The sequence below is a fragment of the Macrobrachium rosenbergii genome, chromosome 29 (genome assembly GCF_040412425.1).
Source record: "Macrobrachium rosenbergii isolate ZJJX-2024 chromosome 29, ASM4041242v1, whole genome shotgun sequence".
NCBI classification, from domain to species: domain Eukaryota; kingdom Metazoa; phylum Arthropoda; class Malacostraca; order Decapoda; family Palaemonidae; genus Macrobrachium; species Macrobrachium rosenbergii.
This window is the reverse complement of record NC_089769.1, coordinates 11049393-11073218: the sequence shown is the minus strand read 5'-3', so window position 1 is coordinate 11073218 and position 23826 is coordinate 11049393. Positions and strand designations below refer to the sequence as shown.

The 23826-nt window shown below is 38.9% G+C and overlaps 1 protein-coding gene across 11 annotated transcripts in view; it reads right to left on the bottom strand.

Annotated features, from left to right (window-relative positions):
• The window catches only part of hppy (MAP4K3-like protein hppy), a 181877-nt gene that overhangs the window by 109200 nt on the left and 48851 nt on the right, over positions 1 to 23826 (bottom strand). For 4 of the 11 annotated variants that reach the window (XM_067131024.1, XM_067131026.1, XM_067131027.1 and 1 more), the window contains exon 11: positions 1858 to 2616. The exons of the other annotated variants lie outside the window; for them this stretch is intronic. In XM_067131024.1, coding sequence (XP_066987125.1) covers positions 1858 to 2616 — 759 coding nt within the window. The remainder of the gene's footprint in view (positions 1 to 1857; positions 2617 to 23826) is intronic. 11 annotated transcript variants of the gene reach the window in all.

Genomic DNA, 23826 nt, shown 5'->3' with positions numbered 1-23826 from the left:
GTCTAACATCAGCCCAATGCTGAGCATCAAGGAACTTTCTTCTGCATCAAAGGCACCAAAAAATTTAGCTGATGAGCCAAGGATTCCTGAGTAACTGTCCTTGCTCCATCAATTCCCATGACTACTTCACATCCACTCAATTCTGCGTGTTGAAAATATATCCTTGCACCCAGGAGGCCTGAATGGATACTATCACACCTACATGAATGGATTCAATTATGACTGCCAGTATGGTTGCCTAACAAGTCTATGGTGTTGTACATGGTGCCTATGCAGTTGCCTGTGGTTGACTTTTGGAGCTTATTGTCTTGGCCATTAAGGAAAAATATTATTCATGGAACCAGCTCTTTCATTATAATATACTGAGAAATCCTTAGACAAAGATCCACTGCACATGATCTTTGTCATGTGGACAATGGTCCATTATCTAGACCTAATCTTTCAGATTTCCAGCTTCTAATGCTTCAGTGAGAATAATCTGGATAGTCCCTACAACTCTTAATTTCTTCTTGTATGCTATAACCCTAGACAATGATCCCTGTGCAAGATTTTTGTCATGCGAACAATGAACCCACCTCTACATCTATTCTTTCAGACTTTCTGCCCAGGGAAATAGACTCACCACTGAGTTTATTGTTTATAGTTATGCATGACCATGATCACTGCTGTTACTAGCAATGATCAGGCTTTCCCAAGCCTTGTATCCTATAGTTTGAGATATTTCAGTAATCTACAACATTGTCCCAGACGTTCTTATCTTGTGTATTCCCCTAATCTATTCCTTTGCCTGTAATGTCTGAAAGATGTGAATGATAGATTAAAACACCACAGGAATGAACATTAATACAGAAAACAAAAGATGTCCAGGCTCTAGGTTACTTGAAAAAATTAACATTTAATGATGCAATGAGTGGGGGACTCATTTGAAATAAGCTCCTCTTCTCTAAAGACTGACCATCTTTCAACAACCATTTATACTGGGAGTGATAATGGAAGTCAAATACAGTAGTCTGCACATTGCACAGACATAAAATCTCATAGGTTCTGAACAGTCCCTAAGCAACTAGCTACCACCAATTCTATGAGCTGCAGATTCCAACTGTAGTGACAGAAGCCTTTGGCAATATAAAGCTTAATCAATTAAACAATCTGCCAACTGAAACTCAAGAGTCAAGTTGTTTTATGATGTTTCTAGAGTCTCATATAAACACCAAGGCCTTTGTTGTTAATAAAGGGCAGCACTTTTACTATGGCCTTTGATATTCCTATAACTCTGAGGATTCCATCAATTCTGAAAAACACTTAAATAATACAAAACTGTAAAATGGTTATATTTAAAACGTACATTTCATAGTTTTTGCCCTTGGATGGCACCAGTTGTTTGTGTAGATATTTAAATCTCCATTCCTTGGAGATAAAATATCACATACATATATTCTTTATCTACCGGCTCATTTCAAAGTATCTGTGCTAAAAAATAAAACTTACTTAGATATGATAATATAGTAGTTTATGTTTATAATTCACACAGCAACATTAACCTGAAACTGTTCATTTATCAAAAATAACAATAAGCACTCCACAGCAATTAAAAGAATTTACATGACTTATAAACAAGTATCAATGCAAAATCTGGTCAAAATGGTTTCAAGGTGAAAGATAAGATGCAAGAGAGTAGTAATGAAAGTAACATAAACTTACACATAAAATTAAACAATTCATCTGCAAAAAATACAAACAAAAAATTCATAAACAGATTAAGCAACTTAGCATCCTAGTTCAAGACAGATTAAGAAAAAATAAAACCACATTCTTCCCCTCATAATTTACCATTGAAGAACTTTGGTTAAAAACTACCTTGGAGACATTCGTAGAACATCTGAGCCTGAAAGAGGCCGTCTCTCCTTCCTGAGGGTATCTGGTATCCCCTCAGCAGAAGAATGGGCTTCCTGCCCATCTCGGAATGCTGTAGATGATGGCTGGGAGGCATTTAAGGAGCCCATATCACTCTTTGAACGATGACGATGTCTTTTGTGATGTCTTGAACGTGATCGAGACCTAGCTGGTTTCTCAGTAACTGGGTCAGCATTGTCATAAGAGGTTAATGAATGATAAGGAATGGTTGTATCATCCGTATAGTCTGGTATAAGACAGCTGGGTCTTTGACAGTTAGCAATTGTACAGGTAGGATCATGGTAAGGTATCTCCTCTTCCTTCAAAATGAATGATGTAGTCATGTCATTATTGTCAGTATCAGGCAAGTGATACCCATTGTTTCCATCAAGATACGAATATTCATTGTCTTGTTCCCTACGTCTGTAGTCATTATTTGCATAGTAGTTGTGTGCATAGTGACCATGAATGTTTCCCTGATGTATCTCCCTATTCGCTTCTGAATGTCGTGAAATAGGAATCTGAGGGGCATTGATGTGTGCTTCTAAATAAGTCATGTCAGCATGGTAAGAAAAAGACATGGGAGGTAAATTTGCATAGTCTCTATCACTGTCAGCAAGTAGTCTCAGATAGCCACCATTTTCATTTGAACCATTTGCGTCGTCGTTCCTGCGACACCTTCGGCCCCTCCGAGCTCCAGGCAGTGACTGGGTCCAGGTCAGACTAGTGACAACAATGAAGTTGCCTTAAAAACTTATCATTCATAAGGATAAAATGTACATAGGACATCTGTAACATTTAAGGAATGGGTGTTATCTATTTGGTTGCAAATATGTTCAAACGAACAATTGTAAAGACAATCAATTTCCCAGGTGATACAAGTTTTCATAATAAATTTCTAGAAGTGCAGTGAACTTTTAGGTTCAAATTGTATTCTAACCTTCTTTAACGGATAATAAAGTTAGTCCTGCATGAAATGTAGTACATGCACTTAACAGAAGAAAGGCTTAACTAAATACATTTAAATTTTGTTAATTGCTGATAATCTCCAAGAATCCCTCATTAGTTAAGTGACAAGTTTTATATAGGTTATCTAACAGAGGCTACAGGTATTAAACAATGAGAAAAATTTTAGATTTTACATGGCATACCTGGTAAAAAAATAAAATAAAAAATACAATACAAAAAAAAAAGCAGCAAATTCTTAAGACATATTTTGAAAATACAGTACTTATATGTTGCAGATAAAATTGATGAGCAATACTCTTAAGATTCGGAAACTTTATCCAGTTACCCTAAATTTTATCACTGAATTGTAACCCTACGTTGACTATCTAAACAGCAAGAAACAAACTAATACATATAAGATATAAATATATTAAAAGGTTTTCTTTAAACAATCATATAGAATTATTTTTAGCTTTGCATTCTCAATACTTCATATAATAAAACATTTCTTCTATCAGTAAACAATGCAGTGATTTTATTACAATTTTCAGCTTCATATCCTATAAACTTCTTAAGACATTTTCTCCTCTCAGTCAACTATATTTTAATAAAAAAAAAAAGAACCATTGCATATAAACTAGCTTGTTCATACACAGAACAAACCTTTGGTTTTAACGTAAGGGAAAATTTCTCTAGTGCCAGCTGGAGTCCGGTTAAAAAAAGTTACAAGGAAATTGGTGGCATCGGGAGATGGGTGAGATGGCAGTAAGTAGGAGGAGGAGCCGACCTCCTATGACCCATCTCCATAAGATAACATCTGTTTTTCTCTGACCGCCTTTATAGGAGGATGTATTTTTGCTCTCTCCTAAAAGCTGCCTATTTTGCCACTTCCTGCCGTATTCGCCACTGGATTCTGCTTTTACTTTTGGTTTTTGTGTTCAGTGTGATTTTGTTTTTGTGTGTTCCTAATGTGAGTATGCAATCCCACAACCATCCTAGATCTGTTAAACTCCAGAGAAATGCCCTGGTGTTGATAACACTCCTTGTTCCCAATTCCTGCCTTCCTTTGCGAATGACCCATATTCTTTTTGTCCTAAATGTAGAGCTATCTTCTGGAGCGTAAGTGACCCTTGCCCTGAATGTGTTGAATCGCCTCCTGAGCAATGGAAGAGTTTTGCTAAGAAGAGGAGTTATAGAAGGAAGTCTGCACTGCCTTCTTGGGAAGGTTTTCCATCCTCGATGGCGGCTTCCACATCTTTCCCTTCTATATATTCCCCTTCCTTTCCAAGATGATCTCATGCTGCTTCTTCTTCCATGGAAGATTTTACCCTCTCATTCTTCTAATTCTTCAGCGTTTGAAGACTCATTTGGGGGTGCAAGAGATCTTGTAATTGACGTGGATGCCCATGCTCCCGTTGACTTCTAGAGATTTACAGGCTCCCAAGAAAGTATTAGGCCCTGAAAGAGCTTACGCTCCAGTTATTAATCAAGATATTCTTAACTCTAGAGGCCAGGAAGTAGAGGATGCAGACCATCAAGAGTTTTTCTCATCCTATGGTGACATACTCAACTTGATTCGTGGTTGCAATGGACTGACTCGAGAGCCGGTAGCATCCACTACTGATTTGTCTTCAGGTATTGATGCCTTGCTAAGCCTTAAGAAGGAAGCGAAGACTCCCGTAGCAATGCCTTTCCCCAAGCTTGGAAGAGAAATTCTCAAGCAAGTCAATTCCCTTATCTCTGGCCAGAATAACTCCTTACAACCCAACATATCATTAAATTGTTACCTCCCTCTATGCCATAGCATGAACGGTTTTATGCCACTACACTAGACATATTACAGCAAAGGAAAGTCAACCCAGACATTGTTTGGTTAGGCACAGGGGTATCCTTGGACCAAGTTAAGGCAAAGGGCACCTCCTTTACCTGTCACGAATCAGCAACTTTGGAAGCATCTGCTTCTTGGCTAGACCTGTGGTCATCACCAGTGGCAAAGGTGTCGTCTACCGTCATGGCTGAATCTTCAAACAGCGCAGCGTGGCCTTCCCTATGTTATTACAATCTAGAGGTAAAACCATCATATACCTGTCCCATCTAAAGGCTAATGGGCCAACTGGCTGCTTAAGAGAAGAGATTCTGCCCTTTCCAAATTTTCGAAGTTTGTCAGTACAGTTTCGGTATTAGCCTTAAGAAACAGGGATATTTTAACTTCTATGTCTCTCTTCCCAAGAGACCAGCTAGACTCTTCAATAAATAGGCGTAGTGCTGACAATAATGGCAGATTGGTCCATCACGCTATCTCCAAATCTTCCGTTTCTTCTCGGGCTAGCACTTCCAAACTAAGACCTTGAGCTTCCTCTAACACTCACCAAAGAAGACTCAAGCTGCAACAATGCAACACAGGCCTCATCAACCTTCTCGTACCACTTCTTAGAAATTTTCTCATCCTCACTCTTCCAGGCCTGGGAGAGGAGGCAGAGGTAGGGCCAGAGGAAGAAGACAATAGGAAGGGCGCCTCTCCCCACTTGCTGCCATCGGTGGGGTGGTGCCTGCGAGCCACTGGGCAACTTGGCAGCAGTTTGGGGTGGAGCCCTAGGTAGCAGATGTTCTACAGGTGGGGTATCTTCTACCCTTCAAGTTTTCTCCCCCACTCTCTGAGTGTCCACTTCATCAATCACTTACGCTCCAGGATCACCGACACATCTGGCTCTTCAAGGTGAGGTGAAGAAAATGATGGAGAAAGGAGCCATGGAGACAGTGAAGGTCAACTGGAGCTGTATCTTTCTAGTTCCCAAGGCCACAGGCAACTGAAGACAGTTATAGACCTGTCAACCCTCAACCTCTACATCAGAAAGACACGGTCCAGGATGGAGACTCCCCAAACAGTTCTCCAAGCCATCAGAGAGAATGACTTCATGCTAACAATAGACCTGAAGGATGCCTATTTCCAAATTCCAATACATCAATCTTCCCGGAAGTACCTTCGCTTCAGCTGATCAATTCAAGGTCCTATGCTTCAGTCTCTCAACAGCTCCGCAAGTCTTCACCAGAGTCTTCACCTTAGTCTCGACATGGGCACACTCTCAAGGAATTCGGATCCTAAGATACCTTAACAACTGGCTGGTTCTAGTGGATTCTCGGGTAAAGTTGATTCAACACTGACAGAAACTTCTCCAGTTTTGAAGCGGCTTGGGCATCGTGATAAATTTGGAAAAATGAAACCTCTCTCCACGTCAAACGCTATTCTACCTAAGGATGGTACTAGACATGACAGTTCTGAGAGTATTTCCAAGATTAAGCAACCCACTCATCAGTGGCAGGTCATTCTAGACTTCCTGTCATCCTTAGAGAAGCTAGTCCCTCATGGTCAAATTCACAATAGGTTCCTCCAATAGAGACTGAAAGAGTTTTGGTCCCCAGCAAAGGATCCTCCCTTGTTCAAAGCTCTGTTATCAAAAGAAGTGAGAAAAGACTTGGCCTGGACGACAGGAACCTGACCATAAGAGTGCCCCTGCAATCTTCTCCTCCAGTGGTCTTACTGTTCTTGGATGCCGCTAATGAAGGATGTGGAACACACTTAAGAGGATCTACTAACATCAGGAGTGTGGGACCACCAAGACAAACAACTCCATATCAACATTCTAGAGTTGAAAGCAGCCTTCCTAGCACTTCAGGAATTTCAAGACAGGGTGTTAAGATACTCTGTGGTTCTACTGTCCAACAACACTAAAAAGGTAACTTATGTCAACAAACAGGGAGGCTAGTGTCACATCATCTTCACAACCTGACAGTGCAACTGCACCAGTGGGTGGTCTCTCTATTGGCAGTTCTTTCAGCCAGATACACCCCAGGCAAAAAGAATGTATTAGCAGAGAAGCTAAGTTGACAGGTTCAGGTTCTGGGAACAGAGTGGTCACTACACCAAGAGGTGGCAGAAAGGCTTTTTCTTCTATGGGGAAGGCTGTCAATAGACCTGTTCGCAACGAAACACAACAGAAAACTAGGGGTTTTTTTCTTCGGCCATTCTGGATCCATGGGCCGTGGCAGAGGACGCCTTTCAACATCCCTGGGACAATCTGGACGCTTATGGGTTCCTTCCCTTTTGCCTCATCTGTCAGGTCATCAACAGAGGATGACTTTCCAGATACACAGAATCGCGCTAGTAGCTCCCTTGTGGCCTCATGCAGAATGGTACCCCAATCTTCTAGCCTTACTGACAGAAGCACCAAAAGAAATTCCTCCTTGGCACAACCTTTTGCGTCAACTGCACATCAAGAGATTTCACCAGGCGGTACGGTCCCTATCTCTTCACGGCTGGAGACTATCCTTTATCTCTTGCGAAGTGGGTGGCTTTTCTCGCAGAGCAGTAACTGAGATGTCAAGCTACCTCAGGAAGTCTTCTACAGCTGTGCACCAGGGAAAGTGGGACTTCTACTGTGATTGGTGTCATCAACGGGGTCTCTCTCTGGTAAGAACTACTATTCAACAAGTAGTAGACTTCTTCATTTTCCTTCATAGGGAGAAGCTTCTTTCAGTGTCTGCAATCAAGGGTTACAGGGCTGCCACAGGCTTAGTTCTATGTCTCAAATACATGAATTTATCCTCTTCATGGGAGGTTTCTATGCGTCTCAAGAGTTTCGAGTAGTCCTGTTCTCTGAGAGACCTTAAACCTCCAAATTGGGAGCTAATATTGGTGCTGAGCAGTCCGACACATGGACCATATGAACCCTAAAGAGCTTCTTCAGACAGGAATTTAACTCTCAAAAATGTTTTCCTTTTGGCCTTGGCATCTTCCAAAAGAGCAAGCAAAATACACGGACTATCCTTTAATGTTAAACACATGAGGGGTTGGGGGTCCTTAGCCTTCGAATTTGTCCTGGAATTCATGGCTAAAACCCAAAATCCCTCAGCTCATGACGACAGATTCGAGATGTTCTCCATCCCCTCTCTAATGGACTTTGTTGGTAATTAACCCGATGAGTTACTTTTATGTCCAGTTAGGGCACTGCGTAACTACCTGAAAAGGACTCAACACCTCAGACCGGGTTGTCGAAGAGTTTTTGCTAGTGCAGGCCAGATCAAGAAAGAAGTGATCAAGAACACTGTCTCCATTTGGCTTTGAGAAGCAATTAGACAAGTCTACTCTTCTCCTTCAAATCCAGAAGCCAACCTGGTGCGTGCAAGAACACATTATGTCAGGGGACTAGGACCTTCCATCGTGTTCAAAAAAACCTGTCGGTTGAAAGGATATTGAAGGCTGGTACATGGCTACACCAAACCATCTTCACATCCCTCTATCTTCAGGACGCTGCCCACAGGTCCTTGGGCACTTTTTCGTTGGGTCCGGTGGTGGCTGCTCCAGTTGTATAGCTCATCCCGCGCCCCTAGCGGGACAGTTTGTACCTAACCTAAGATGATTGGTTTTTAAAGTGAGAATGAATGGCTTCACTGGTTTACTCCCTCTCTCTTTCTAATTCCTTCTCTACTGGTGGGCAGTAGAGAGAATTTAACCATCATGTGCTGGAACTGGTCAGATACATGTGAGTGTTGAGTTCTTGCCATTAGTTTTACTGATTGTTCACACAAAATATAAACTACCTTGGAAGCAAGTCCCTTCCTGTCTCTTACAAGGGTGAGAGGAAAAACTGACAACAAGGCTGGTGGTTATCTTAGCAATGTTGTCTCCAACAGTTTAGTTCTTTATCTCTATCGAGGCACAATGTTACAGGAGTTTGTCTCTTTACCCAGATGTCTGACTGGCAAGTAACCCTTCCTTGACAGTAACCCTTACTTGACAGCTCAGAGGCTTACTACTCCTTCCTATACTCATCCTTGGCCAGGAAGTGAGACCAAGTGAGCTGAACCTCCAGTTGGTTCTGAGGCTTTCTCTATCCTCCTTCCAAGGGTAAGTCTCCCTTATGTTAAGACCAAAGGTTTGTTCTGTGTATGAACAAATGAGAAATTTTAAATTAATTTGTATTTTTCATAACTAACAAACCTACGGTCTTAACATATACTGCCCACCTCAAGCCAGCCCCTCATGTTTTACCTGGGCCAGAGGAAACTGATGCCATCTACTGGAGATGGGTCGTAGGAGGTCGACTCCTCCTCCTATAGTACATTCACATCAGCCATGCATTTGGTGCCTAGCGCCGTCCCTTACAACGCTCCTGATTGGCTAGTGGTCAGCCAATCACAGTGCTGGAAAATGGCCAGTGTGCATCTCTCTCAAAGCTCCGGAGAGTAAACATCGCTCCGAGACCTGAGGAACATGTCTTTCAAAAGTTATAACTTTCATTAAACCTCAGTTTTACCCAAAGAATAGTAGTGTTTCCCAATTTCATCACTAAACATGTCAAGCTAATGGTTGAAGGATTATAATGATATATGAATTATTTACTTCAATAAACTTAATGGTAAGATGTTTGGTAGTGAAATAAACAAGAAATTTTTAAAGATAAAATGTATTCTTTCGTTCCTTATAATCCTTCAACCATTAGCTTGACATGTTTAGTGATGAAATTAGGAAACCCTACTATTCTTTGGGTAAAACTGAGGTTTAATGAAAGTTATAACTTTTGAAAGACATGTTCCTCAGGTCTCGGAGCGATGTTTACTCTCCGGAGCTTTGAGAGAGACTGCACACTGGCCATTTTCCAGCGCTGTGATTGGCTGACCACTAGCCAATCAGGAGCGTTGTAAGGGACGGCGCTAGGCACCAAATGCATGGCTGATGTGAATGTACTATACCTATCACCATCTTGCCCATCTCCTGTACCATCAATTTCCTCGCAACTTTTTATATCAGGACTCCAGCTGGTGCTAAAGAAATTTTCCCTTACGTTAAGACTGCAGGTTTGTTAGTTACGAAAAATATAAATTGATTTAAAATTTATTATTTTCTGCAGCTTAGCCTTTATGAATACAACACTAAAAGACACAACATACAAAACTTTGGCAACTGCAATATGTATCCATACGCAGTTACATCTTCAAGAAAACAAAAAATATTAGTGCTGTGTAATGTAATTCGGCTTTCAATGTCAATCATTTATGGGAGATAAACGAGGTGTTAATCGAAGAAAACAATACAATTAACTTTAGACATGCTGTAATTCTGCCACACCTTTGGACAAAGGGTGAAAAATGAGTCTTATATGAGTAACTTCAGCAACTAGTGACCTAGCAAATTCCCTCCACTCTAGGCTGCTGTTACTTTTTCTTGGTGCTCTGTCAATTCTGACCTCACAATCTAGTGTCTAGTTTTACTAAATTCACAGAGATTTTCAATCTCCTCGAAAGTATCCCCCTCCACCAAAACAGAATCCTATTTGATCACTTCATCATCCCTTACAAACTGTGGGAACTGAAAATTCCTGACCGCATTATAACTTAGAAATCTTGGGAATCTCCAGTGACACAAACTTAATGTACCTCATACATAATATTAAAATCATCCATAAACATAGTCAATAAAGTTCGTATGCAAAATTTTCTGGTGTGTAAAAGACCAGGTGCCTTTCTATGCAAAGGACATAACCATTTAGAGAAAAGAAATCAATTCTGAAAAGGGATAATAAAAAATGTTGATGTTCATGGCTACAGTAGATCTTATCACAAACGTGGAATTCAAAGATTAGGAAATTAAGAAATAATGATGAATTTTACATAAAGCTGCAGAGTGTTATAGGTGAAATATCTGAAACATAAATACGAATTGTTGTTGGTGATATGAATGCAAAAAGTAGTGGAAACAATGAAAGTATGAAGAATGTAATGAGTAAAGAAGGCTTGGGAGCGACTGCAAATGAAAAATGGGGCAATCTATTAGTTTTTGCATTGCAAATAATTGGATAATTGGAGGCAGTATTTTTCGATTAGTGGACATCTATAAATACACTTGGACATCTCCAGATGGCAGTCTGAGAAACCAAACTAATCATACAGCCATCGGCCCACACTGAGGAACGTAAAAACCTACAGAGGAGCATATGTCAGAAGTCATCGCCACACTAAAACTTAAAATCAAAGAACCCAGTAAAAGGCTGACAAAGTATCTACGTATGACACACTAAAACTTCTTGAAAATGAACATCAAGAGGCTTTTGCAATTAACTGTCAAAATAGTTTTGCAATTCTAAAAATCATATCTTAAAAGCAGACAATCAATTAGGACTGGGGTATGAAAGTACACAGTAGAATGTGCTATGCACTCCAGTCTAGATTATGTAGTAAGGTTACATAAAGATCTAAAAGAAATGAGAGACTATTTGGGCAAGCAGGCTGATGATGTTGAAAGGCAACATTAGGTAGGGCACAGAATAAAAATGTCATATCCATGGGATATACCTGTCATACATAGGCATGTGAACTTTTTTTGTGAATCCATGAGTCAGATATATGAGAGGGATAATTTAACTGATATAACCCACATTGACAAAGACCTGAATGTGCTTACTATCAATTTACAGTTTTTGAATTAGAATCAATAATAAAAAAAAGGTTATGATGGAATCACTAGAGAGAGAATTTTAACTGGAACTGCAGTGACACTTGTATACTGTACTAACTAAACTATCTTGCATAATATGGAACGAGGAAACAAACCATGGTGATTAGGAACTAGAAGTCATACCCTAATTACCAAAATAAGGTGATCTGACAATGTGACAACTCTACTAGGTGCATTATACTGAAGTCAGTGGTAATGAAAAAATTCACTATGCTTCCTCTTAATAGCCTGACAAAATTGAAAAGAAGCTTAAACATTACCATGCTGGCTTTTGGAAAGACAGCCATTACACATATCAAATATCTGTGTTAAAGGCATATTGTACAGCAGTAAGGGAAATTTAAAAATCCCCTTCTAATGGCCTTTGTAGATTCCAAGAAGACATTTAATAGCATCCATACAACAATACTATCGAATGTCTTGCAGCACCATGGCATTCCCATTAAATGTGGAAAGCTAACTGAAATTATCCATGAGCAAGCATACTGTGCAATGGTTTAGGGAATCTACTGGTTTATGTGGATTACCGGAAGGCATTTTCCAGTATCCACACACCAATATTATGGAAGGTCTTGCAACACTATGGCATTCCAATCAAATACGTAAAGCAAACTGAACTTATCCATGAACAAGTAGATGTAAAGTTAATGATGATGAGGTCTTGTCATGAACCAAAAGCTCGTGTAGCCAGGGAGCTTCCACAGTACAATATTCAGTATGAAGTATTATTCTAAACAACTGGAATGATTACATTCATCATCAGGCTCTTCTGCCTCTCTTTTGAATATAAAAAGATTTCTTTTAATCAACAGGGATTTATATTGTGCTATGCATTTACTGCATTGTACACAATCAATTATATTACTGGAATTAGCAGGTATCTGATAATGACTCAGGAGCCAGATTGCATAAGAATAAAATGCTTATGTAGCCAGGGAACATTCATAAAAGCTGAAGCGAAGCTCCCTAATCAAATGCATACATATTATGTGTGGATTTTCTGCAGGTACCAAGTTAATCACCAAATCATATTTAGTAATATCCATCTGTCTTGAATCTTAGATCTGATCTTTGGATCAGCCATGAAGAAATGGTAAAGATGTTCCTTTGGTTTCACTTGGTGTGAGAAGTGTCAGTTTTTAGGGCTTTTTTCTGGGTGTAGAGATATATAATTATAGTGTATGATGGGCCTGGTTTTGTAATAATTTTATCACTGTTATAAATAAATAGTTTAACCACACCAACTGTATTAACTAGTATTAAATAAGGAAAGAAAGTGACTGATTGGTTACAGATTTTCTGGTATCGTAACTACTTACAAACCTTTCACAATCTTTGGCCTGCAATAAAATAAAAAGTGATCATTCATGAATGCAACACCTGGTTTTGCAAGTAGGTACCAACCACCTTTTCCACTGTCACTTTGTCTGGATGCAAAGCGGCAAGATTCAAAGGTTCAGAGGGCAAGAATCTGTAAATGATCCATGGGTCTGAATGAAACTATTACTAAGTTATAAAAACTTAAGTTTGTTTCATCTGAACCTCATAAATCATAACTGTACTGAAATATCAGTGAATTGGACTGTACATGGGAGACCAAGATGCTGAATGCCCCAGATTATTTGAAAGTGTTTGAAGAATCCAGGAGATCACTTGTGAGCTGTGTTCAATGCCAAGGCTCTGTTAAATAAAAAGATTATTTCGGGTAGTCTGTAACACAAGGAGCTTATAGTGTGTAATGCAAGGAGCTTAAACTAAAATTTGTGTTTAATGTCCACCATCTGTTAACTATTCAAATGAAACAGAGGACACTGACCCTAAAGGGATGGTCTCTTGATGTTATGAACAAGTAGAAGATGAAGACTCCTAGATATCTTTCCCTTTAGATAAAACATGGCCTGCCATGACTACTGGTCCCACTGGGACCAAATCCAACAATTTATATCAAACAGCCCTCAAATAAGAGTTTGTGAATGCAAACTGACCACCAGGTACCTCCTTTTACAACTGAAGATATATCATATGTTTGAAAACTACTGACTTGCCTTTTCTTGACATATCCCTATGAGTAGGAAGATCATCCTCTCAACCATGAAATGGCATTTGGATAAATCTGCTTCTTCCATTGACCTGACATAAGAATATCCAGAAATTGCCAACTGTGATGTCCTTGGTTCTCTGCAAAAAGTGACAGATGGTCCTCACCAGACAAAGCAATAATTCATAGTGTCAGACTGTCCTAACCAAACAAAGCAGTACGTAATCTTCAGTGCAGGTAGTCCCCACTTACCGGTGGCATCGGTCAATGGCATTTTGGTGTTACGGCGCTTGGCTAGCAACGTCGTTAACCAGATTTTCAGCACTGCTCTCCGGTTAACAGCACCATTAATTGGAGATTTCCGCACCGATCTCCGGTAAATGGTGGCGTTTTCTGCGCTATTATCGCTGATTTTCGGTTAGCAGAGCTCAGCTGGGGACAGAACCCCCGCCGTTAACCGGGGACTGCCTACTTGTAACCAAGAACATAGAATGAATGGCAGAATGTGCACTGGTGGCTATTATATAACTAATTTTCTTGCCAGAAAGTCAGGAGCAAATGACAACTGAACTGATGACCATCTTCCTGAAAGTGTAAGTTTGCTTAAGAGTGCATACAGCCCACCGATTCTTCTTGTAGAAGCCAATGTAAAAGAAACAGCATCTCCAGTGTGAGATCTAGCGTGGAAAAATCCTGACAAGCCTATTCAGTGGCTTGGCTTTTGATAATAAGCACAAAATGCAAAATTTGGATTTGAGCAACCTATGAGGAGACTTTTTCAAGGTGTTGGATCCATATCAGCTCCAATGAAATTTCAACATCCAGGCTTCAAAAATTTAATACCTGCATGAGAGTGAACCTGTAAACCTTGATAGCAGGTACAAAAAGCTTCCGATAATAGAGAAACCAGAAACAGGAGAAAGCCTGCAACTGCTGGAACATAGGAGTCAATTAAATTAATGCCGCTGTCACTACACCAAATACAGAATTAATTCCACCTGGCTTGACAAAGGTTTATTGTTTAAGGCCAAGGAAAGTCTGTAATGGCCATGACTGCTACTTTAGAAAAAATCTCAACCTTGGAGTCCATGAAGCTGAAGCACCCTGAGATTATAACTTAAGAATCATCTTCCAAGATGGGAAACTACTGAACTTGCCTGACAGCATCAGCTACAGGGCTGAAAATCATTCCTGCTATGACCAAAGGGTAGTACCCATCATCAACCTTGTGTCACTGGAGGCCCTGAGCTTGCCCAGTGAGACTGAAAGGCAAGAACAGATTATGTTGCCCAAGGAATGCAGCATCACATCAACTTCCAGACTACTGACTCTAGACATGGTAAGAATCTCTGCAAATCTCCAGATTCAAAGATGATTCTAGTGGCAAGACTTTCTACCCCACCTGACAATGTCTGCAATCATGTTGTGACTTCCTGGAACAAATCTGCCCACATGTACAAATCCACTGCCAGAAGAGACAGACACGCAGTTACTTTAATATAATTTCTAATTTAGGCCAGTGTTGTTCAGTTTTTCAGTGTTCCTAAAGACCTTTCCTTCTGATGACAGGGCAAATCCTTGGAGGCCTTAAATATAGCTTTTATCTTGAGCAATATGTGCTACCTCCTAACCAGCAATAAGCAAACACTAGCTGCCAGGTGTTGAGAAGATACATCAGGCGTCCATGGGTGGATGTGTCCGCCAACATTTAAATCTAGGGAAAGAGGGATTAAACTACCACCAAAATTAGAAATTACTTGCGGTCTTGCCACCAATGAGGATCCTCCAGGTCCTCCTTTGAGACTAAAACCAGGTGATCTCTGAAAACAACACTACTGACAATGACTTCAAAAGTTGCAACGTGACAGATCTTGAACTGAAGTGTCTGCACAAGATAAGATTACCTCCACATATCAGGCACTGCTACAACTTAGCCAGAGGGTCTGGGCAATGCCAGACCTGAAGGATCAAAAAGGTCTGATTTCTCCCAGTTGACAAGGAGTCCCAAAGCTTGACAAAATCAGCATAAAAGTTCAAAGTAAACCAAAACTTTGCTGCTATTGTCATCATCAGCTAGTTGTTTGTGTAATGTGCTTCCAAAGAACTAGTCGACCCCCAGTATTTGCGGGGGCATGTGTACCACAACGCCCCCACAAATAGCTAAAATCCATGAATACTTGACACCACTCTAAAAATGCTTATAGTTGTCTATTTTGGTTCAAAACACCAAAAAAAAACCTCTAAAAACTCTTATATTTAGTCATGAAAATCATATGAAAATACTTTAATTAGTGAATATTTCATTATGTAAAATACCACGAATGTGTATATATGTTCCATAGAAACATCCCCGAATTGGAGTCCGCACATCCGGAACCGTGAACAGGCGGAGGTCGACTGTATACTGAACCAATGAACCTACGCTGCCACTAGTGCCAAAGTCCAGGAAGAGATTTATGGAACCATATCCAGAATGAAACACAAAATATAAAAGGAACTTCATGGATAATGAGTGAATCAGGGTGTGGAAGTACAAATTTTGCTGCACTGTCTCCATCCTGAAGGGGGTCTTTTATAGGAGCTCATTTACCTGGCTGACGTTAGTCATCAGATGTCACCTTGGGTAAGAGAAAACAGGGGAGGACAAAACCCAGGTAAACCGTGCTGGATGTTCCTCATCACCAACTTCTATAACATGAACACCACCTAGCTGCCTAAGGCCAAGAACCTCTCAGTTGCTGCAACTTTACTTCCTAAACTTGTTGCAATGAGACAGGATATTCTCTTCAGAAAGGGGACTGGTACCTGGCCCAAACAACCCTTGCTGCCCACAGCTCTTAACCCCTCCCCGTCACAATGTCTAGAATTTTTAGAAGAGCTCCTCCCAGCTGAAGAGTTGTTCACAAAAATAAGCACCATCCTTGCTTCCTTCTACCTCCTTGGCATAGACTTCATAATAGACCATCCCCTTTCCTGGTCTGAAAAGACAACCAATATATCCTTGCTGGAGTCATCCCATAGTGCACAGAATGAAACAAACACTTGGCTAATATACCTGGGGTCCTCTGCTGCGAAGACAATTAGAACCTTGAGTACTTCCTTCCTGGAATGGCAAATGCCTAAATACAGCCCTAGATAAGGGTAGAGTAATTCAACTAGATTTTAGTGCTGCTTTCGATTTAGTAAATCATAATGCACTAATATATAAACTGCAGAATCTTGGAGTGGATTGATATGTTTTAGGATTATGTCCAGATTTCCTTACAGGTAGGCAGCAGCAAGGTAATGCTGATAGAGTATTTAGCGAACCATGACCTATTGTCTGTCTCTGCCAGAGATTTCTCTCTTTTAGACAGCTGTCCAAGTTATTTAACTTGACTTTGCTCCAGTTTTCACCTCTCAACAAAGAGGAAATCCTTCAGCCTTTACAAGATTTATGAGTGTCTACAAAACTGTTATAAATTTTATTGTTAATATATCATGAAAAGTAACCCAGACCCCTTCTAAAACAAGTTTCCAGCACAGAAAGGGATCAAAAACTCAAAACCCAGCTTTTGTACCATCCGTGAATGTATAGATGACAAACTAAAAGAAAAAATGAAGATAAAAATGGAGGGGGAAATTTCATGAGGAGTACTCGTGAACATATCCTCTAATAAACAAATTGAGTACAGTATTGTAAATAATCAGCTGTTTAACTATGTCGATAAAGAAGTGAGACCTGTGGTAGATAATCTGGATGTTTTCCCTAGCAAGGAAATTTTTACCCATTTATAATTTCAAATAATTTCATTTATTTTAACTAGGAATTTGGCAACTAATTTGTATGCCTAACAGATATCAAGGCTTGATAAAATAACAGGTTTGTAAATTACATGACCACATTGGAAAAATTTAATAAGTTGTTCAGCTCAAGCCTCAAAGCCCAGGAACCATAAATGTTCTGAAATGTTTAAAATTATGCAATACTATACCTGCATATACAACAATTCACAAAAGATTTAGTTTCTTTTGTTTAAATGCATATGAATATGAATATGGGTGATGCAACGTGTGCCTAAATAAATATGTGAATGAGTGTACAATTACCTCTGTTTGAAACTTATGGAATAAGTTGCCCATTTATATGACATGGATCCTGCAATGTGTGCCTAAATAAATACATGAATGAATGTACAATTACCTCTTTGTTTCAATCTCATGGAGTAAGATGAAAAAAAAAAGGGAGACATGGGTAGTAATGTTACAAAATTGTTCTAAACGCCACTGAGGAGAAATGCATTTATAAACCCTAGCATATAAAGAAAAATATTTCTGAAGAGCACCCTAATGATAAAGGAACGACCCTTTTTTCAAAATATTGTACAACTGCATTCTAACATAACTCGAACCTGTCATTGTAGCCCATGGAGACTGTCAGCGGTACATTAACGGCATTATACTGCCAAAAAATTGCTGTTTTTTAAATAAAAACCCTGATGGATCACTGCCTACATATTGTCTGAAGCCATACCCTATTGAAGGAAATAGCTTATTGGTGAAAAATATTTTTAAATAGCATCTCAAAAGTGATACTATTTGGCAATTAATTAGCGAGTTATTTTCTGAAGCATATTTGGCAACCAATAAGATTAGAACATCTAGAACCACAGACATGAGCCACATGAATCTGCTGCCTTGAACCAGTCATGCCCAAGATATATGCCAGATTATAAAAACTTAAAAGGGGAAAAAGGAGGATTAATTAAATAAGAATTTAGAAAAAGTCAACATTAAAAATAACTATAAACAAGCTTGTTAAAACTAAAGTCAAACTTTAAATATTAACATATTTTGTATGAAATGAAAGCATTTGTTGCAGGATTATTACACAGAGAAGCAACATTAAAGAAATAATATAACAGCATACCTACAGAAAAAACTATAAATGAATACATGTAAAGCTTCAAAGGATTTAATATAGAGGACTCTCCATTTTTTATATTAAACAGATTTCTTTTATATATATCATAGAAAACATTAACTACAAATACTGTTTATAAATACTCTACAGCATCAAGTACAGTACTTCATGTACATAAATAAAACCACATAATTTCTCTTAAGATAGATCAATGTTTAAGTTAATAAACTTGCAGTACCTGAAACCAATTAGTGTACTGTATTCACAAATATTTGTCAGAATACCAGCCAGTGAAGTTCAACCATGCATTGGAGATCTATTACTGTTGACAAGTTCCGAGAGAGACTCCTAACTATTTACAATGAAGTTTGTAACTCAAATATGCACTCACACTTACTGCATTCCCTTACACAACCTTCTTATGGAAATGTTGTAATGTGACATATGTGAACAACTGCTACTTTACAATCCTCACATTCAGAACACATTCTTATCAAAATTACTCCCTAACTGGAAGTACATATATACAGTATATATAATATATATGCTTTGAAATGTCTCTTTTATCATATCTTAACAGAAGACATATCACAAGAAACTAATCTATATGTAGGACGTATGACATATGTCTTACTCAAAATAAAAGATAAACATAGTTGAAATGCACTGTACTACTTATATTCACATGTTTTCTTGTTGCTTCAGTTTCCAAAATGTGGCTTCAAACACACCTATAAAAATCCTTAATATAGAAACTTCTCTGGATAAAAACCTTAATATCATTCAGCCAAAATTTTTTGGAAACTATAAGGATGAATGTGTGTATGTGTGAAATTTAAGGAGAAAGTCAAAGCACTGGCACCATAAGAGTCATTCAGCACAATTACTGAATTATGGACATTTCATTCAAAGCTTTCATTAATCGTTCATACACTTATGTCTACAAGAATGAACTAAAAGCCAAAAAACCTTGTTTCATCACAACCCTCATTAATCATATACTGTATTGCCTTATTTCCATGGATGAGGAAGTATACAATCATGCCAACTTGTACTAGCTTCTAATGCATGTGCTTGTCCAGCACACAATGCCTGCATTAACCTCACCACAATGCCTTATCTTGGTGTTTGTGCAGAGCCTTCACTGCTACTTTCATCATTCCAGCATGTTCACTGTCATTTAAAATGTTACTTTCTTCTCGCATTTCTCTTTCAGTCCATAACTGGAGTCTGATGCCTTATCTTATGGATAACTGAGTATCCATTTTTGTTCTTGTTCCTTGTTATTTTAGTATTTATTACATTATGTTAATTGTGATGCTTCACTCTCACTTCGGCTGGGCATCTTGCTTAGATTTGTAATGTAGTTTTTCATATCTTGTTATTACATAACTTTTATGGATATTCAGTTTGAAATTTTAGAAGTTATCATATACTTTTTGTAAACAGTAATACATTCCCCTCCAATGGTCTGAAGACTTGTCTTTATAATTGGGTTAACTGAAAATGGCAAATCTGATATAATTTCTATAACAGATGCGCTTCAAAAACTTGACATTCATTGTCAATTATATTTTGGATAATATTCACACAAATAATTTTTAACTTTAGTGTTATCCTATAGTCTGTACATAGAAGGATTGGATCATGTGGGCTACTTGTTATATATTCATGGAACAAATGAGTGTAATTCATTTTAAGATAAGGCAAAATTATTTTTGTGCCCCTGACCTTCTGATATGAATTCCATATTCCAGCGCCAGGCTTGATTCATCTTAATTTGTTACTATCATGTTCACTGTTCACCTATTTCTCCAATCTATTATATTAATTTCCTTGGCTGCCTTTCTGTGTCTGTCTGTCTGCCTGTGTGTCTTGAGGCTTCTTGGGCTGAAGACAGCTTCAGATGATCCTAGTATCTTTAAGACTTCAAGAATATGTTATAATCCAATGCTCGTTTCTCCAGGAATGCCTCAGGAGCTGAAGACGGCTTCAAAGGATCCTGGAGTCGTGAAGACGTCTTCAAGAAGACGTTATAATCCAACAGGCATTTCTCCAGCTGAAGAAGGCTTCACATGATCCTGGAGTCTTTAAGACTTTAAAAAGACATTATAGTCCATTGGGCATTTCTCCAGAGCTGAAGACAACTTCAAAAGATCCTGGAGTCTTTAAGATTAAAGATGTTAAAAAATACTAAAGAACAGAGTTTTATGGAGAAGTAGTCTGAGACGAAAGCCTCCCATTATATCATTGTTCCAAGAAGCCTTTTGAATGGCTTCACAGGATCCTGGAGTCTTTAAGAATTTAAGACGACATTATTTCTCCAGGAATGCTTCAGGAGCTGAAGACTGCTTCAAAGGATCTCGGAGTCATGCAGACGTCTTCAAGAATACATTTAAATACAATGGGTGTTTCTCCAGAATTCTTGAACACTATTAACTTGGCTGGGCTGCCCCCACATGCACTGAATTTGAAGAAAGGTGCAGTTACTATGCTTGTTCTCAATCTATGCTTGGCCTATCTTTGCAACGGCAATAGACTGGTGGTGATGGATATTAAACCAAGGGTGCTGCACTCAATACTATGGCTATTGGTATGGGCATGGGTATGGAATGGACATGGGTATGGCTATGGATATGGGTATGATACAGATATGGGTATGGTACAGATATGGGTATGGGTATGGAATGGATATGGGTACGGGTAGGGTATGGTATGGATAATGGTATGGGTATCAGTATTGGTATGGATATGGGTACAGATACGGGTATAGTTATAGGTACGGTATGGATATGCAGATATGGGTACGGGTACGGGTATGGTACAGATAATGGTATGAGTGTCGGTATTGGTATGGACATGGGTACAGATATGGGTATGGGTATATGTATGGTATGGATATGATACACATATAGGTATGGGTATGGTATGGATATCAGAGCTAGCAAATGCGAGCAGTAGCAAGTATCTGCTGGTTATTGATTATTATGGGTTTTAAAGATGTGATATAACCACTAACAGGAATATCTGCGTAATCTCGTCATAGTCTATGCATCTTTGGCACATACTATGCCAAAGATGCATATACTTCATTTTCTTAATGCTCTTCGCCATAACAGTCACTCATTTTGCTACCCTTGCATCGCCTGTGTCTTCCACTCACACTTAGAAATTTCTTTATCCCATTAAGGCACTTAAAATTTTATCTATAGTGTAATGAACTCCAGAATCACCACTCTCCTTTTTTAATTTCCTCAAAAAGGTCACAGGAAAAAACATATTTCCAAGTGTACAATCTATCACGTAACCACAATTTATTGCAAATAAAGGTGAAAGCTCACCGAGTCCATGCTCGTTGCATGGTGGACACTTAGCAGTTAAGCATAATTTCTGGTAAGAGTTGTGATTTTTTCTCCCAAATCCTCCACTAACCGTATAATTGTACAGTTATACCCACGAGGTTATAGCTATATTGTCCTTCTAAATGGATATTCAAGGAATACATAATTGATTAACTGGTTATGATTAAACAGTTACTAAACAAAACTGTTTCTTCATATAAAAGCAATCGTCATAAGAGTATACCTCCATGGAAATAACGCAATGAATGACTGATGGGTTTTTATGAAAAATAATGTTATAAAAATACAGTATTTCTTTAAAAATCTTAATAGCTTTTAAAAACTGAGTGCAGGAATGTCTAGTTTCCTAACACGTTACTTTGAACAATGCACCATAATACATTTAAATGACAGCAACTTATCACAGTGAGCACATGCAAGAGCAATGCTACCTTCTAAAATACATATGCAGGTTAGGTGAGTATGCCCAATCCATTTCATTAAAGAATATCATCTAATGAGTCATTGTACTTATTCAATATACACTACTGTATGCAGCAATTTCTGAATCTCTGACATCCCCATTTTCCTGAAACCCAACAAGAGCTCGGCTAAAACAGAGAGATTTTTTCCAGAGCTTTACAAGTTAATGAATGCCTGAGTAAATTATTTAGACAACTGTACCTCTTAGTCGGAACATACTTCAAAATCTGTTTAGCATAGCATACTACATCCAAGCTTGAACTTTACCTGTCACCTCTGCTCTATTCACAGATAAGCAATATGATAGCTACACCATGTAGGAGACCATTAAAAATTAATACAATGTAGTGTGTGTAAAGTAACGGCTTGCATTTACCACTTTACATAGCCATGTCAATTACAAACTAATGCTTTTCTAGCAGGCTACTAAAACAGATGGAAAGAGAGTTAAATACACAAGTATCCAACAAATAAGCGGTAATCTGCCGATACCAAATCTTTCCAAATTGCTTTATTCCTTTCTAACTACAATAATACTTAGAATGGTCTAGGCAACTGTGTGATAACTAACTAAAGCACACTACAAAACCAAGTAGTGTAATACAGGCAGTCCCCGGTTATCGGCAGCATCGGTTATCGCGATCCGGTTTTACGGCGCTTGTCTAGCCACGACGATAACCGGATTTTCGACACCCATTCCCGGTTATCATCACTGATAACCGGTTATTGGCGCTGATCACCAGTTATTGGCGCCGATAACCAGGAATCAGAGCTATTATCACCGATTTTCAGTCATCGGTGATTTTCGGTTTCGTTATCATCACGCTGTCGGGAACGGAACCCCGCCAATAACCGGGAACTGCCTGTAACAAGGCTTATCTGGCCAAAACCAGCACAACTGAATTACTGTATGTTATTCAACATGAGCTTTTTAACTTGTGGAAGAAGTTGAAAAGAGCATTAACTTGCTAGGCAAGCTTCCATAGATTATACAAAAGGAGAGAAATTAAATTTTTTCAAAGTAACTACCTGCACAAAAGGCTGATTCAGGAATCCATCACCATCAGTAAAATTGATAATATGAACCTGTCAGGACACTTGAAATCTATAAAACTGTCAAGAAGACGCTTGAAATCTATGAACCTGTCAGGAAAGCACTCGAAATCTACGACCCTGTCAGGAGGACACTTGAAACCTATAATCTGTCAGGACACTTGACTTCTATGAGCCTGTCAGGAGGACACCTGAAATCCTTAAACCTATCAGCGGGACACTTGAATCTATGAACCTGTCAGAAGGTCACTTGAAATCTATAAACCTATCAGGAGGGCATGAAACCTATGAACCTGTCGGGAGAACACCTGAAATCTATGCACTGTCATGAGGAAAACTTGAAATCTGATTTCACAGACAAGTTAATCTTAACACCCGTTCTTAAGCGAGCATTCTAGCAGATTGGCCAACCAGACTCAACCCAAATGGGAGTTAACAAGGACTCAAATGATGATAGAGTGACCTCTTCCATCACAGAACAACCACCATTTCCAATCCAACCAACATGATTATTCCACACCTGCATATTCCATATAAACATTCTTGTCAATTACCATCTGTCCACACTCACCAGTAATCAGGATTAAAATACTGCTAATCAGAATACTGTACATGGGTTTTGTCATGTCGACAATATTTTCATGAACCTTTTAAA